The sequence below is a fragment of the Polypterus senegalus genome, chromosome 14 (assembly GCF_016835505.1).
Source record: "Polypterus senegalus isolate Bchr_013 chromosome 14, ASM1683550v1, whole genome shotgun sequence".
In the NCBI taxonomy this organism is placed as follows: Eukaryota; Metazoa; Chordata; class Cladistia; order Polypteriformes; family Polypteridae; genus Polypterus; species Polypterus senegalus.
In genome coordinates this window covers 15407311-15425198 of record NC_053167.1, presented here as the reverse complement: position 1 = coordinate 15425198, position 17888 = coordinate 15407311, and the positions used below count along the sequence as shown (strand labels likewise).

At 37.9% G+C, this 17888-nt stretch overlaps 1 protein-coding gene across 2 annotated transcripts in view; it reads left to right on the top strand.

The window, feature by feature from the left end:
- The first annotated feature begins 14832 nt into the window (after window positions 1-14832).
- Window positions 14833-17888, top strand: part of LOC120515090 (docking protein 5-like) — a 106532-nt gene continuing 103476 nt past the window's right edge. For both annotated transcript variants that reach the window (XM_039735815.1, XM_039735816.1), the window contains exon 1: window positions 14833-15020. In XM_039735815.1, coding sequence (XP_039591749.1) covers window positions 14952-15020 — 69 coding nt within the window. In that variant the 5' untranslated portion in view covers window positions 14833-14951. The remainder of the gene's footprint in view (window positions 15021-17888) is intronic.

Below are 17888 nucleotides of genomic sequence, written 5' to 3'. Positions count from 1 at the left end.
ACGGACCTACGTAAGAAGTGATAGCTTTCACCCCAAGCATATAAGGCGCTCCATTATTTTCAGCCAAGCAATACGGTACAATCATATTTGCTCAGACCCGACAGACCGGGATAAACAACAGCAGGAGCTCAAACAAGATTTTATCAGACAAGGTTATACCCCCAAAACAACAGACATTGAAATAAGAAGAGCTCCTGCCATACCCAGAGACAACCTTCTGGAATATAAAAACAAAGACAACAAGAACTGCATCCCCCTTGTTGTCACCTACAACCCACATCTTGAAGCACTTTGAAAAATTATAAAAGAACTTCAGCCCATGCTAAACAACGACCAAACACTGAAAAATGTATTTCCTGACCCTCCCCTCCTGGCATACAGACCACCACCAAACCTTCAGCAACTAACAGTCCGAAGATCCCTAAGTGAACCAACAGAAAATGGCACATCTCCCTGCCTACAGAAAAGAACGTGTGCCTACATTTATAATACGGACCATATAGTAATACCACACTGCCAACTTGAACTTCACATAAAGGGATCGTTTTTCTGCAGATCATCTAATGTTGTCTACCTAATTCTCTGCATGAAATGTCCTGACACTGCACTCTATGTGGGAGAAACTGGACAAACACTCTTCCAGAGAATGAATTTACACAGGTTCCATATTAAACATGGCAACACAGATGTTCCTGTAGCGGCCCACTTCAACAGCCATGGACACTGTGAGAGGGACTTTAAAGTCACAGGGCTTATGGGCAACTTCAAAACACAGCAAGAGAGAAAAGAATGAGAAGTTAAACTCATGTTAAAATTTAATACATTACAACATGGCTTGAATAGAGAAAAGAGTTTTATGGCCAGGTATGAGGACTGTTTGCATCTCTCAGACTGACATAGACAACCTGTCTACAGATCCACATTGTTTTGAAAAACTCATTAGAACCTTCAAAAAACTTTGTTGGACAGTTATCTTATCCAAAGATCTTGACCATACATTGTTCTTCTCTTTCTTGTTAAATTAACCCTAGCCTGAATGAATCTATTAATTTTTTACATTTAAGATTTCTCATTTAAAGATTTACCAATGTTGTTATTTGTCCTAGTGTGTATATAAACACAGGGAACTCCAGTTTCTGTATTACATCTTGCCTGAAGAAGGGGCCTGAGTTGCCTTTAAAAGCTTTCATATTGTAATCTTTTTAGTTAGCCAATGAAAGGTGTCATTTTGCTTGGCTTTTCTCTACATTCATAATGGCTAATACAATACAATACCCTAGTACTAATGTCCCTTAAGAAATTGGAATCTTGCCATCTCTAATTATCCTGCAATGTTATTTATTAACTCACATCTCTGACTTGCTCCTGCACAATTATTGTATTATCTCGGTTCATAAGTACATCTTACTGTAAGTATTCTATAAATTCTAGAAAAATGTATATTCTTTAAATATATAAATACATATAATTCTGTCTGTTGTCACATTCACAGAAATGGTGAGGCCGTTCCTCTGATTTTTTATGAGTACACCAGTGGTATAATAGAAGGTTAATTAAATGTTTTTACAAACATTCTCTATTCCCCATTGTAGAATGAAGGAATACAAACCAAAACAAGCCTGGTGTCATTTCCGGTCTGCATCCAGCTCCATCTTTTCTGCCCAACCAGAATAAAGGCACAGATCACCTACCACCAGTCCTTTTTTGACTAAAAGAACTACAGAATACAGATGTTCCTGCAATTCTTACCAAACACCACCAGAGGGCACCAAAACATTGGTTTCCTGTCTGGGATTTTTTAATGCAGTTTTTCCCAATTTCTAAAACAGATTTTTTGAAACCTCCACCCATTTTCTCAAAACCTTTCACACAAATCTGAAAATTCCAACTACATTCACAAAATCCCAGACTTCCTATCAAAACCAAATTATCACCTCAAAACCAGTTATCCTGTATTCAAAATCAAAAAATGTGTTCAGATCATATGCACAGCAATTATAAATATATTCACCACAGAGTTTCCGTTAGACACTACATAAAATAATGTAGGATACAGCATCCAGGGCATGTAGGTAACAGAAAATGTTTATTATAAATGCATTTAGCGAAAAATGATCGTAGGCAAAGTGATACCTACATTCAGCACTTTCATAACAAAAAACAGAAATAAAAACCTAAATGACAAGCACATTACTGCACAATCACTGTCATTGACATTCATTCTCTACCATCATTTCTTTGTGTGGGGTCCGGCCAGAGGACTTCATCCACGTATCTGGTGTGCCAAATCCAACCTTGACACAACTCCACAGTTATGTCATCACAGGCATGTTCCATTGCCTCCCATAAAGTTTCCCTGTGGCAGGGCTGTCAGTAACAGACCTTCTACCGCCACGCAGGGAAGAACTCCTTTATTGAATTCAGGAAATGGCTATCAGGTGAAAGGAAGACCTTTATGAAGCACTGGTTGTCGGCGAGTCACTCATGCATCAGGACAGCACGGTGAAAGCTCACATTGTCCCAGACTATGACATATACAGGATGCACTGCTTTCTGATCCAGCTGCTCACACACAGCCATAATATCCTGTAGACCACCCAGAAATGTTATATGGCCCCAGGTTTGCATGACAATGGAGAAGTCCCAGTTTCTTATGGCTGCACAAAGGGTGACATTGCCACCACGTCGGCCAGGGACTTCCATGATGACACATTGACCAATTATGTTCCTGCCTCTCCGCCTCCTTTTCGCCAAATTGAACCCTGCTTCATCTATGAAAATGTATTCATGGGGCCTTTCCATGGACTCCAGTGCAAACATTCTCTATAAAATAGATAAGTAGTTTAGTGCAGTAAGTGATACAAAAAGACAAACATCTGCAATAGCGTATTTACATTATATGCACTTCAGATTTACATACATTACAACATAATTCACAGTACTGTAAAGCTAGCAACTGCAACTACTAGCCTACAGTAACAGCAGGCCTATGAGCATAGATTTGGACTGGAAGCATCAGTGCTGAAGGTGTGTGTAGGTTACACTTACTTGCACAAACTGATATTTTAGATCTTTGACTCTTGTATAGTTGCGCTCAAAGGGTACTCTGTACACCTGTTTCATGCTAAGTCTGTTGTGTTGGAGGACACGATCAGTAGTTGACAGAGACACACTGCTAATTCCGTCAAAGATGACATTGTCTTCAATAACTCTGCTGGATTTCATGGAGTCAGATAGCATTATTTCGAAGCACCATGTCAACAACAAGTGTTCCTTGCTGTTGGGAGAAAAGAGCAGTCTTTCCACCCTCATTTGGTCAATTCTACAGAGGTGACAATGCACTTACAAACATATACAGCCAGTAGAAACAGTATTGCAATGAACATTACAGTGCTTCCTGTATATTGTATAGTTTGTCACATGTTGTACAGCAAGGAACAATTACCTGTTCTCTTCTCTGAATGTCCTGATGATGCTGGCCACAGAGAACCTGCTCAAATTGGTTTGGACTCTTTGTCCAGCTTCCCTCATTGTCATCCCATGACTAAAGACATGGTGTACAACAGTTTCTCGAATTTCATCAGTCATGATTGTTCTTGGTCTTACTCGTCCCTTTCCACCTTGTCCACCACCTCTCACACAAACTCTTCCCCCTCTGCCTCTCAGTATATTTCTGTCCATTGTAGATGGATGCACATGTGCCACCTGTGCCCTCTGAACTGACTTTTATCCTTCCTAATTGATCATTAGAAACACGTGTGTTCAATTTTGAGTCGTTGTGTGTAAGAGATGACAGATATGTTGGATTTGTGTTTACATTTTGCTGCCAATGTTTACAATTTTGCAACACAAGTGTATCACAGTGTGGAGTGTGTTTAGTGACTGGGAATGTGCTTAAGATTTAACAAAAAAGAGTGGATGAGTTTTGCAAATTGTGTCTAACTACCCAAACAGTGTTTGAGAATTTGATTCGAAAAAAGAGTTCAGGCCCCAAGAATTTGGTTCAGAGAATGGGGTTTAGTGTTTTAGCAACTGAGAAAAACTGTTACACACATTAATTGGGGCTCTCCTGGCTGGACCCCTACATCTTTCTAGTTATTGAATATCTGCTTTATCTCTTTGTGGCAGAGAGCCACTGCAACAAAGACATGGCCCAGAAGGATTCCTGAACTGCCTGGACATTGATCCATCAATCAAACAGAGTGGACTGAATGTTCTAGTCAGGAAATCCAGAAGCCTGAAGAGGCCAGATTCTCAGTTCACTTGTTGCTATAATAGGAAGACAGCCTGAAGGTATTTTGATAAGCATGGACAGAATGACAGAAGGAAGACTAGAGCTCCCCTGAAGGGAAGGTGATCTTCAAATTTCATATTCTTCATTTCAGAGCCCCACTGTGCTCACTCAAGAAGACAGAGACTTTGAAATCTTCAGGTCAAAGTCTTTATAATTTCCTTGATCATTGTCCTTTCCTGATCTCAAATATATTATTAAAATAATTTCCATTTGTTTAAAAATAGAAAAAATATTTAGCAAATGTGTGTGCTGGTGGGTGGGGTGCTCCCTTACAATCATACACTAAATTGAATTCAGTCAGGGGCCTTAAGATGAAAGCCTTAGATTAATATTTATTCATTTGTTACTTCTTGTATGCCTTGGCTTCATAAACCAATGTGGCTAGATTGTTCTTTTTACAAATCAGATCTTAATCTGATTTGTTGCTTGTACTAAAATGATAATTGTCTACAATTATGTTATTGGATGGACTTGAATGTTACCAAAGGTATCCATGTATAGGCGAGACAATTAAAAAGAAACAAAGATTCTCTGCCTGCTACCATAATGACTATCATGAAGGGCATCCTGTTAAAAGGCAGCTAGGAAAGGAACTATAAAAGTGGAATCACAGGAAAAAATGTAACCACAGCAGGTTAAACTTCCTTATATCATTTAATATTAGCAATAACATTTTTCCACTGATCTATCCATTATCAAATATGCTCACCCATACAGCTTTCGATCCAAGGCAGGAAATAACCCCAGAGTGAGAGCCAGTTCTTGGCAGGGTTACTCACACATAGTGACAATTTCACACTCACTCACACAGAGCCAAATTAGAATTCCCAAATTAGCTAACATGGTCTACATGAGTTGAGGAGAAAACTGATTTATGTAGAGAAAAAAACATGCAGAGAGCAACAAGGCGAGGATATGAATCCAGATCTCTGAGCAATGCGACTAACTTCTGGGTTAATACAATATCCACTTAAGTGTTCAATTATTGCTATTCTTCTTCCAGCCATTATCAAACCAAGCATCTTGTCAAGCATTGGCAGATCAGCCCATGTCCATGTCTGTTGGTATCAGTACTGTGCAGTCAGACATGGTTGGGTGTTGTTCAGTCATTATGAAGACTCAGCATTTTGTGTCTACTTGCCACTTCACTGTCTTGATGCCCAGTCCTGACTCTCTGACTATGATATGGTGACAGGGCACCTGCTTTTGGCTTAGACTTAAATTGTGTAATGAAAGCATTGATTACTTGCCTCAAATGTTAAGTGTCAATTAATTTCATTCAGATACAATCATCACTACTTCTTTCACATTACAAATACTATTGAGATCTTTCTGCAAGGTATCAGTTGGTGAAAGTTAGTTGTTATAGGATAGGTTTCTCCATCTTTAGAAGAGATCTGCATTTTCTGTGAATTGTTTGCTGTCTATACTCCATTTGCAGTACATAAGCCTGGGTCGAAATTTTCTTTTTTCATAATGCTGAGATGAGCAAAAGTGTAACACTTATTCTTTAATTAGCCTTTACCAGTAAGGAGCACTGGTGCTATATATGACTTTATGACACATATACCTCTGTAAGAATTTGAAGCTGGAGTCATAGGAGTTATTTTGGGCAATGTTGTCTGGGTGATTGCCATTGAAAGTAAGAAAGGAAAGCTTGGCCTCCTGGTTCATCTATCTATCTATCTATCTATCTATCTATCTATCTATCTATCTATCTATCTATCTATCTATCTATCTATCTATCTATCTATTGTTGTGTTTGGTTTGTAAAGGTGCTAATCTCTCTTACTTACTAACTTGCTAGTTCTGCTCTGGCTCCTCTATCGTTTTTCTCCATATCACTGCAGTTCTCTTACAGTTCTCACTTAAATAGAAGTAGTGACCAACCCTGATTCAGCAGAGACACTGTAATGTAGCATTTTAAATGCAAAGCGATTGATCAGCAATCATCTCCTGTTTTTTTATTCTGTTCATGATTGGAATATTTACTACCTGTCCTACCCAGTTTCACCCTGATAAGTGCTAAAAAGTATATTACATGTGTAAGATAAATAAAAAGCAGATTTGACACTTATGAACTCCTCATTGCAGCAGAAAGACATGTATTTTTGTAGTATCATTTTGCATCTACTGCATCTAAGCTTATTAGCTTTTTTAAACTGCAAAACTTTTGTTGTGAAACTAGGTTTAAGATTTAGACAAATAGAAATAATTGTCCAGCAAAGAACAATTTGTAGAACAGTAATAATAAATATTGCAATAGATCTATAATATTGAAATGTTATAGAGTGTGGCCAATGTGCCACAGTCGTAATAGACAAATCAATCGCAGAGAAGCAAATGAGTGTCAAGCAGCACATGCCGTCCTCCTCCTCCTCCTCTTTCCTCAGCACCTCTCCTAGAAAATCCACAAATGGTGTCCATCCCCTCCCTCCTGTCATCTCAGAAGACTAATGTTACTCCAGCTCAAGTGTGGATCTTGTAACAAATGCATCATTTGCTTGCTTATTATTTGGCCTAGACAAAGTTGAATATGATCTTTTTTGTTGATGATCATAAGATGATCATTCAGAAAAGTAGGGATGGATTTTTGATATGATCAACCATTAAAGAGTTATTGAGCAGCAAACAAAAAAAAATGTAGCTAAACATAAACCTGTGAAATTGGCATTGTTTTGTTATGGAATTGATTCTGATTCTAATGTAAAAATCACATTGATATTATGTTGTGTTCTGGAGATATTAAGGTGAAAAGGTGCAAAGATCTACCAACGATGGCAACTTTTAGTGAGGCTGTTTCTGTTTTCATTGCTTTGTGAGTATGTACACTTAGAAAATCTGAACTTTTATTAGTCTATATTAAAAAGTTACCGAAATATCTGCAAGGTCTTGTAGAAAGAGATGTGGTGGTTGTCGCAGGATAAGCTATACGATAAGGTAGACAGATATATCCTAAATTACAAAGTGCCATTCCTTCTGAGCAATTTTAATAAGGCACAATATTAACTGGTGGCTGCCATCAGACAGATATATAGTGCTATTAATTGAGTAATTTTAGATGATAATAGCAAATTTTAACCCTTTGAACCCTGCCATCCCCAATGTTTTGGAACTGTAACCATACCTTTCTCAGCAATTTTCAACAAATTTAAAAAATAAAAATTTTGATTTTATAAATTATGACGATTTAATAAAATATGAAAATCAGCCACAATGTTTTAACAACAGATAAACACTATAGAACAGGGGGGCCAACTCCAATACTGGATAGCCACAGTGACTGCAGGTTTTTACTCCAAACCAGTTGCTTAATTGGAAGTCAATCCTCAACATTAACAGATCATATTTAATTTCAAGACTTGGTAGTGTTTTAACTCAGCCATGTCAGTTCATTTTTAAATCACAGATTTGTTTCCCTTTCTAGTGATATATGTATCATCTAAGTGATCTGAAGCCTTAAACAGATGAATAATTTGCAGATCTTCACTTTCTTTTCAGTTTCCTTCTGAGTACTTAATTAAATCAAATAGTGAATGGTGAATACATTTGGGAGACAAACTAGATGTAGAACTGCTGCTTCCTTTTTCATTTGTGTCTTATTGCTAATAAGGAGCAGTTAAAACAATGAGTACAGCTGTTTAAGACTGAAATAAGCAATTAAGGTTTCAAAATCTCAACAACCGAGACAACTAAACTGACGCAGAAAAATGTCACTTGAGCAATAAGTGCTTCATCAGCAGTGAATGATTTCTCATGAAGCAATTGGGTTGGAACAAAAACCTGAAGCCACTGTGGCCCACCAGGACCGACATTACTCATCCTTGATTTAAAGCAGGGGTCCACAGTCACAGTTCTGGATGGCCGCATTGGCTGCAGGTTTTTGCTCCAATCCAATTGCTTAATAAAAATCATTGCTCAAGTCACACTTCTGCTTCACTTTAGTTGTCTTGCTCGTTAAGATTTGGAACTCTTACTACTTATTTTAGTCTTAAACAGCTGTATTCTTGGATTTTAATTGCTCCTAATTAGCATTTCTCCATTTAGCTTGTTACCATTTACACCTGTGTAAACACCTATTGGGTTTAATTAAATACATGGAAGGAAAGTGAAGAGAAAAAAGTGAAGGACTGAGAATTACTCATTCATTTTAACCTTCAAATCTTTTGGATGAAGATCCATAGAAAGGGGAAGAAAATCAAGGATATGTGAATTAACTGACATAGCAGAGTTAAAGCACTAACAGGCCATGAAATTAAATTATTGGCAAGAATTGCTTTCTAATTAAGCTACGGGGTTAGAACAAAAATTTGCAGCCGCTGCGGCCCTCCAGGACTGTGATTGACGACCCCTGATTTAAAGGATCTGAGTTTTAAATAGCAAATAAATTTAAAAAAAGTTAATTAGTAGCTAAAACTAGTTACTAATTAAGAAAATGATTAGAATGAAAACCTGTAGCCACTGTGGCTCTCCAGGATCGGAGCTGGCCACCCCTGTTATAAAACAAGCTGTATTACTTTCAGGTTTGCAGTTTTCATAATTTTCTATCATCCATTATAAGGACCTGATGCCAAAGCTGCCCCTTTGAGCAATGTGCTTCAAAACAGTTTTTAGCGTTCACGTGATTTTCACTGCCTTCTGATCAATCTATGAGAAAAATCTAAACTGACCTGCAGTTAAAAAACACAGCTGTATAACTTGCATAAGTAGCAGAACAATGTAACTAGACAGTGGTGTATCATGTGCATAGTCTATTATAGTGAAGGCCAGCTGGGTTATGACAGCAGAGAGGTGTAGCAATTGTTCCAGAATATGCCTCTACAACAGCAGGCTGCAAGATTTAGATAGTAGAGTAACATAACAGATGTGGGCAGGCTGTTATTCATTCAACAGGGCTATGATGTAAGACAGGAAGGCTGTTATACCACTGTTTCGAATATATATCTCTGTGTAGCTAGCCTGAAAATGGCATGCTGGGTTCAATGGGTTGATGAGGTTGTCTCAATTTTAATTTTTAAGCATCTATATGTAGAAAATCTAATATAATGTAGCCTATATTCCAATAGTACTAGGGTGTTGTACTGTGTTACCCATTATGAATGTAGAAATAAGCCAAGCAAAATGACACCTTTTATTTGCTAACTAAAAAGAAAAGCTTGTATATTGTAATCTTTTTAGTTAGCCAATAAAAGGTGTCATTTTGCTTGGATTTTCCCTATATTCCAAGTTAGACTATACCAGAAATAACTGCAAAGTTTCGTAGAAATAGCAGAAGTATTTTTGCTTGATGGTCTTGTAGCCCCAAACAAACAACCCAGCAGTATACCACGTTAATAGAATAAAAAAATTAGGATATTTACTCCTCTATGCCACAATTATACAATAAATGAATACAATAAACTGCCAATTCTTCCTCTTCCTCTGCCTCTGTTGAGTGTTGCCCACTGCCTCCCGACTCTGACTTAACTATTTAAGACAGCAGGCTTCTTTTTATCTCAAACCCAGGAATGCCATGCCACGTCATTCAGGGAGCACTTCCAGGCCATAAGGTAAGTACAGAAGCACTCTCTCGATCTCCAGGGTCACTGACAGAGCTGCACATTCGGACTCCATCTCCAAAACATCCCTGCTGGTGTCCCGACTGGGTTCCCATATGAGGACCTCTGCCACCTGGCGTCTGGGGGATGGAACCACTTCCCACTCATGGCTTCTATCAACAACAACAACATTTATTTATATAGCACATTTTCATACAAAAAAATGTAGCTCAAAGTGCTTTACATAATAAAGAATAGAATAATAAAAGACACAGTAAGAAAATAAAATAAGTCAACATTAATTAACATAGAATAAGAGTAAGGTCCGATGGCCAGGGTGAACAGAAAAAACAAAAAAAAAAAAACTCCAGACGGCTGGAGAAAAAAATAAAATCTGCAGAGGTTCCAGACCATGAGACCGCCCAGTCTACCTCACATAAATGAAACAGTCCTCTTTGTATTTTGGGTTCTCATGGAAGGACTTGATGAAGATGGTCACGTAGACTTCTGGCTTTTAGTCCATCAATGTTGGAGCATCATGATGCTTTGAGTAGGTGGTGGTGGCGCAGGCCGCCACCACAAAGAAACCGGAAAAAGAAACAGAAGAGAGAGTAGGAGTCAGTACGGATTTTAGAGCCACCATGAATAGTTATTATGATGAATTGAACATACAGAGTATCATAATTAAATTAAGGTGAAGTTATGAGAAGGCCATGTTAAAATAATGTGTTTTCAGCAGTGTTTTAAAGTGCTCCACTGTATTAGCCTGGTGAATTCCTATTGGCAGGCTATTCCAGATTTTAGGTGCATAACAACAGAAGGCCGTCTCACCACTTCTTTTAAGTTTATTTTTTGGAATTGTAAGCAGACACTCATTTGAGGATCTGAGGTTACGATTTGGAACATAGGGTGTCAGACATTCCGATATATAAAATGGAGTGAGATTATTTAAGGCTTTATAAACCATAAGCAGAATTTTAAAGTCAATTCTGAAAGACACAGATAACCAGTGTAGTGACATCAAAACTAGAGAAATGTGTTCGGATTTTCTTTTCCTAGTTAAGATTCTAGCAGCTGCATTCTGCACTCGTTGCAAATGATTTATGTCTCTTTTGGGTAGTCCTGAGAGGAGTGCGTTACGGTAATCTAGTCGACTGAAAACAAACACGTGAACTAATTTCTCAGCATCTTTTAATTAAATAAGAGGTCTAACTTTTGCTATGTTTCTTAAGTGAAAAAATGCTGTCCTAGTGTTCTGATGAATATGCAATTTAAAATTCAGGTTACAGTCAACAGTTACCCCTAAGTTTTTTACTTCCGTCTTAACTTTTAATCCTAATGCATCAAGTTTATTTCTGATAACCTCATTGAATCCATTATTGTCAATCACTACAATTTCAGTTTTCTCTTTATTTAGCTTGAGAAAATTACTATTCATTCATTCAGAAATACCTGTAAGACATTGTGTTAGTGAATCGAGAGAGTCAGAGTCATCAGGTGCTATTGATAAGTACAGCTGTGTGTCATCAGCATAGCTGTGGTAGGTCACGTTGAGATAATCTGACCTAACGGAAGTATGTAGATTGAGAAGAGCAGCGGACCAGGATAGAGCCTTGTGGAACGCCATATAGAATATTATGTGTTTTTTAGTTGTGATTACCACAACTAACAAAGAATTTTCTCCCTGCCAGGTAGAGTTCAAACCAATTTAAGACACTGCCAGAGAGGCCGTGTCGGCCCCTTCATTAACTTATACTGGCTGGGAACAAAGTTTTTTATTTGTTCTGCTAGCCAGTACATCTGTGTCAAAATACTGGCCTTCTGTCCAGGTAATGGCTTCTTCCCCTTCTCATCCAGGATGCGTACCAATATATTTGGTGCTGCTCACCTGCTCAAGATTCAGAAGACTTGGAAAATGGTAATGAAACACTTATCAAATTCTGTAGACTGCATTCGGCTATTAATTTTCTTTCTTGTTTGCCACTGAGAATCCAATATTGGAATTTAATGTGTCTTTCAATTCTAAAGGAAGCCTTCCCTCCATTTTCTTAAATGAGACTTGCTTACTTACATTCTTTCATAATGTAAAAACCAAAAATCAGCTCTTGATGAATTCTGAATTTTCTATATGTCTTGCTTTGAATTACTTAACATATATACTTGCAGATAAGTTCTCTTGCTGATAAGTCAGGACATGATTTTACAGTATAATTTCCGGTATTTTACAATGTCGGTCGTATAAGTCGAATGTGTAAAACTCATGCTATTGGTACAAGGGATTATGATATGCTAATGCCCACCTGAGAGAGTAACCACGGAGCACACAGCCTTTTTATTCTATGTGGGTGCGGCAATGAGCTGTATCAGTGCGTGCTCCTAACCTCTCTCTCTCTTTCACTTGCTCTCTTGCTCGTGCTCTCTCTCTCTATTGTGCATACGTGACCACACAGTAATATACGCACTATTCCGAAGTGACGTTTGCACTGATTTATGTTTTTTATATCTCACAACCTCATACACCTTTATCTAACAAAGGAGCATTCAATCAGAAGAAAATATGAAGCTGGTTTTAAATTAAAAGTCGGTTTGATCAGAAGGAAATATGAAGTATGAAATATGAAATATGGCAAAAGAAATTGGTAACTGCGCTGCTGCAACAAAATTCGATGCGTCTGAGAAACTGATGCAAGATTGGAGGAAGCAAGAAGATGTAAAAAAAATGAAGTGTTGCATTTTTGAATGGCCGTATAAGTCAGGGTCTGATTTTATGATCGATTTTTTGGGTTTCAAGACCCGACTTATACGTGAGCGTATACGTTAATAACTTTTTATTTGAAATTAGATGTTTTTCATCAAAATTGTGATTATTTCAAGCTCAATGAGGCTTTAGTGATCTTTCCTATGTCAATAAAGGCATATTCCAGGTTTTCGGCAAACCACCAGATTGATCCAGTGTCCAGGTAAAGCTTCTTGTCTGCCATTTGCATGGAGGATTCTCTGCCCTGTGTAATCCTTCACATGTTGGATTCTGTACCTTCTCAGTCTTGTGTGAGTATGTATGTACATTTTAACTGGAACAGCCTCTCATTTATTATATCTAGCTTTATTTAATGGTAACTGTTATGCTTACTATTTTATTTGTAATCACTTGAGTACTTATATTTTGTCTCTCCTGAAATTATAAAGGTTAATTTCAACTAGACGTGAATTTTATTAGTGCATGAGTTGATTTACTCCATTGGGTTGTAAAAACAGTGATACAAGATGGTGAATAGGGTGTTAGAGCTTCATAAAAAAACAGGCCAGGCCAGGCTAGCCTGAGCCATAGACTTGCTTAATCTGCTATCCAAAATAAACCTCACCAGAGACAGCCAGACCCTAAAACTCAAGAGACAGGCTTTCAGGCCTGGCCAAGCCTAAAATAGGTCACTGGCCTTAAAAGTTTAAAACCATATTTAATATTCAAAACACTCAAAAATGCCCTTCGTGGGAGAGGATGAACTATAAACCTGAGCCTGGGTTATCACTTCTCTGACTTTCATTTTCAGTATCCTCATCCAAAATATGTGTGTGTAGGGAACAATTCTGCTTCATTCCCTTCATATACATTCAGGACCCTTTGCTCTGCATTCTCTTATTCTGTATGATACAGGGATTATCTACCTGTACCGCCAAATCATTCCTCGAAATTGATATAATACAAAAGTGTTCCAGATAAGCCTCAACCGCATCAATTGGAGCATTAGCTGTGGCTTCTCTTATCTTTAAACCTTTAGCATTTACCTGATGTTGTACACTACTTGTAGCAATTTGCGCAATGGCTAAAGAAGTACTTCTAACCCATTGCCCCATACTGTTGTCACCAAAAAGAGTGTATCCATCAGCAGCAGAAAAAGAAGAAAAAAAAATGGTTAAAGTAACAGAATATAACAGTAGTTTGCTTCTTTTGGCAAGTAGTTAGAGAATGAAGGTGATAGGAGAAGTGTTTGCTCTGTGTTACTTAGGACAGGAAATGCTTGTCTGTTACGACGATGGTCTGTAATACTGTAATGTAAATTGAATTTCTAGATGTTACCAGTACACATGTGAAAGTACTGAACACCTTTGTAAGCTAATGATTCCAGTAATTTACAAAAATACTCTATTACTTACAGTACATGGTTGTTTATTGAAGTTACAGTAATTTCTATTTGTAAGGTATTAATGTTGGTGTATGTCCATGATAGTATTATGATCGTGCCATTTTTCAGGCTCACCGTTACTTTCTTCCAAATAAGAGGGCTGATTGAAAAGTAATAAGACTATCACTGTTTCTGTTTCATGGAGGTAGACACAGGAATGCTGTGCAGTTGTACGTGAACATCCCTCCAGTGGTTGTGAAGGACTCCAGTAACTGCCTTTTTAGACTACTATACCTCTGCCAGAGGTATGCTGCCACCAGATATGTTAGGTGGAACCGATATCCCTGGGAGGAAGTTTTCCACTGTCCTTTCATTATTCTGGCCTCCCACCTGGTGACAGTACCACCAACCACCGTGGTTGGGATGCCAGCCCATCCATGCCCCCCATTATACACAAACACACACACACAAAACAGAAAATGTACAGTGTACACGTTATCTATAAACATCTTTTTTTGTTATTCAGTGTGAACTTAACTTTCGCTAAACTTCTTTGCTTTTTTATGTAACATTGATCCTCAAAGTCTCATTTTTTTAAAGTATGTTGATAATGCCAACATAGATGCAATAATATCTACCCTTGTTCATTCATGGATGCATGCAAAGCTACAAACAGGCATAGACACAAGAACAACATACCGCTCATTCACCCTCAGCTGAGCACAGCTTCAATGCAGAATGCCTGTCGTGAGTAAATCAGGACAGCAAAACAGAGAGCCACCCGCTGCCCTTTTAGACATTTGGCAAGATGGTGCATTCCTTCCCGCTAGCAGCTGCAATCTCTGAGTAGGAGACGCCTAAGCCATCATTAAGCCCTCTTGTTTGTGTCTTGTCCCAGTCTCACACTCTGCTCATGTAGACCTTTGTGAAAAGCTTCCAGAGCGCAGAATGGTTCGCTGCCTACTTCTATTCACTGTTTCTTAACTTTTGGGCTTTGAGATGATGTCTTATAACTTCAGTGACACAGTGAAGCAGGGATATGTGAGGATTCGTAGTAGGCATCTATGGGTAAGTGTTCCATAACTCTTACTGAAATTCAGTTCAATTCAGTTTATTATTGAATAGAACTCCTCCTTGAGTGCAGATACAAAGCGTTGTGACATGTTCTCAGGTGAAAGGTAGAATGTCCCATATTAGCTGGGGACAGGGCTGGCTGCTCTTGCATAATCATTTGGAAATACAGTAGATAATAATATGTACCACTTTCGTGTGTAGATATATAATGTAGCAGACCTCTCAAGTCATTTGTATGTTTGTTTGTTGTCTGATGTGTAACATATTGAATAGCTTGATTGTGTTCACACTGAATTCACACATACTGTATATATCAATATTGGACCATGCAGTCAGGAAACACACACTTTACTGCTGCTTATTTGTCCATGATAGGTGTCACTGTTCCCCAGTCATATCAACATCTCATTCACCCAGGATCCTTCTCTGCCTGGGTGTCTCATGGTGGTAGATAGAACAAGCAGTCTCGCCAAATACTCAAACCTGCTACAACAGACATTTGCCATTATGTTTTCTGTGCACAATAATGTGTACATTTCTTCTGTGATGTTTCTAATGCTTCAAAGTTCGATATCTATACTGTAATGTGAATTTTTCATTTTTACTGTGTGAGATGTTAAATTTTATACAACATGTAGTTCACATTTGTTTTTGATTTTCCAAATACCTGCTTAATCCAATTTATTATATCCTTAATTCAGAGTTTAAAATTCTGGCAGCACTGCATGCAAAACAGGAACCAACTCATGGAACACAGTTGTTCATACTAGCCTAATATAGAGTTAACTGTTTGTATAATATACACATCTTTATGATGTAGAAGCAAAACTGAAAAGCAAAGACAAAAATCACAATAGATATGGTGAAAATTTCACCCCGACTGTAACTGAGATTAAAACCCCAGTCCTCCCAGAGCTGTGCTGCCATATCACATTACTCATGTTTCATGATATGCTGCTCATTTTAAATCATGTTATACATATATATATATATATATATATATATATATATATATATAAAACATGATTTAAAATTAGCAGCATATCATGAAACATGAGTAATGTGATATATATATATATATATATATATATATATATATATATATATATATATATATATATATATATATATATATATATATATATATATATATGCAGCTGGAAATCCACAAAGGAAGAAAATGAATCACGTATCATAAAGTACTTTTTATTCCTGAGCTTTCAGCCCCTACCAGGAGCCATCATCAGAGGATAATGCTTAGACATACAAGAATCAAAGGCAATATATAGCAAAATTAGGTGGGGGCTAGGTCAGTGTGTTTCAGTATTGGTCGTAAAGTTTTTTTTTTAATATTATGAATATGTTCTTCTTAAGTTTGCATATGCTGGGTTTATGTCCAAATGTCTGTTAATGGCATTTTTGTCTGATAACCAAGATTCAGCCAGTTCTTTTGGACTTTTAGTACTGGCCTTAAATCTTATACTTGTACATTGTCCAAGTTAAATGTATGTCCTGTTGATTTAGTATGTGTATAGATCAATGATCGTGAGTCCTTTCTTCTGATGGCATTGCGATGTTCATGTATACGTGTTGCAATTCTTTTTGATGTTTGTCCTATGTATACCGCTGGGCAAGAACTGCATGGAATGCTATAAACTGTGTTTCGTGTTTCTGCTGTCGATTTCATGTTTTTAGCATTGAAAAGGACAGTGCACAGATTGTTTGTGGGTTTGTGTGCTATTCTGATGCCTGATTTGGCCAGAATGCGTGCTGCACCTTCAGACACCTTATGGTGATAAGGAAGTGTGTACCAGGTGGGATGGGGGTTCTGGTTTGAGTTGATTGTTTGCTGAGTTTTCTGACGTCTCCTGTGTAGGCATTGTTTAATGAATGCCTTTGGGTATATATTTGAAGTGAAAAGATAGAAAAAATAGTGTCTTCCGTTCATTTTTGTCTCCTTCATATTACAATGGGTGTGGACTTTTCTGAATAAAGTTTTAACACAGCTCTGTTTATGAGATACTGGGTGGTTGCTGGCAAAGTGTAATATCTTGTCTGCATAGCATTCCTTACAGTAAACACCTGTGGTCAGGGTGGCATCATTATTTCTTTCAATGGAGATGTCCAGGAAGCTGATGTGTCAGTTCATTTCTTTTTCCATGTTGAATTGGATTGCAGGGAATATTGTGCTGATGTGGTTGTAGAACTTGTTCAGCTGGCCATTTTTTTAATATGACAAATTTGTCGCCTACGTAACGTCTCCAAATTTTGGGTGTGAACTGAGATAGAGCTGCATTTTCAAATATATATATATATATTGTGAAGCCAACCTGGACACAGACAGGCAGGAGACAGATTTTGCCACACACAACGCTCGGTTTATTTACAGTTTTAAAGTGCACAAAACGCCAACTCCGCAACACACACTCCCTTCTTGCCGGCAGTCCTTCTCCCTCCACTCCTCAGGCTTTGTCCTCTTCCTTCTGACTCTGGCCATCGAATGGTGGGACTGGCCCCTTTTTATAGGACTCCAGGTGCCCAACGAGCTTCTTCCAGCCACATTTCCGGGTGTGGCAGAAGTGTGGCCAAATAAGGCCCTGGAAAAGCCCATGTGCTTCATGGCGGTGGGCACGGGTTTCAGCAGGAAACCAAGGGGGCTGCCCTCTGTTGGCCCGGGGAATTAACTGTCCTGAAAATGCTCTCTCCTCCGGTCTTTTCACACACTGGGCATCCCGGCCAGGTAAGGGTTCTGGCTGACTACCACTATATATGTATATATATATATATATATATATATATATATATATATATATATATATATATATATATATATATATTGTTCTTATATATAACCTTAATGTA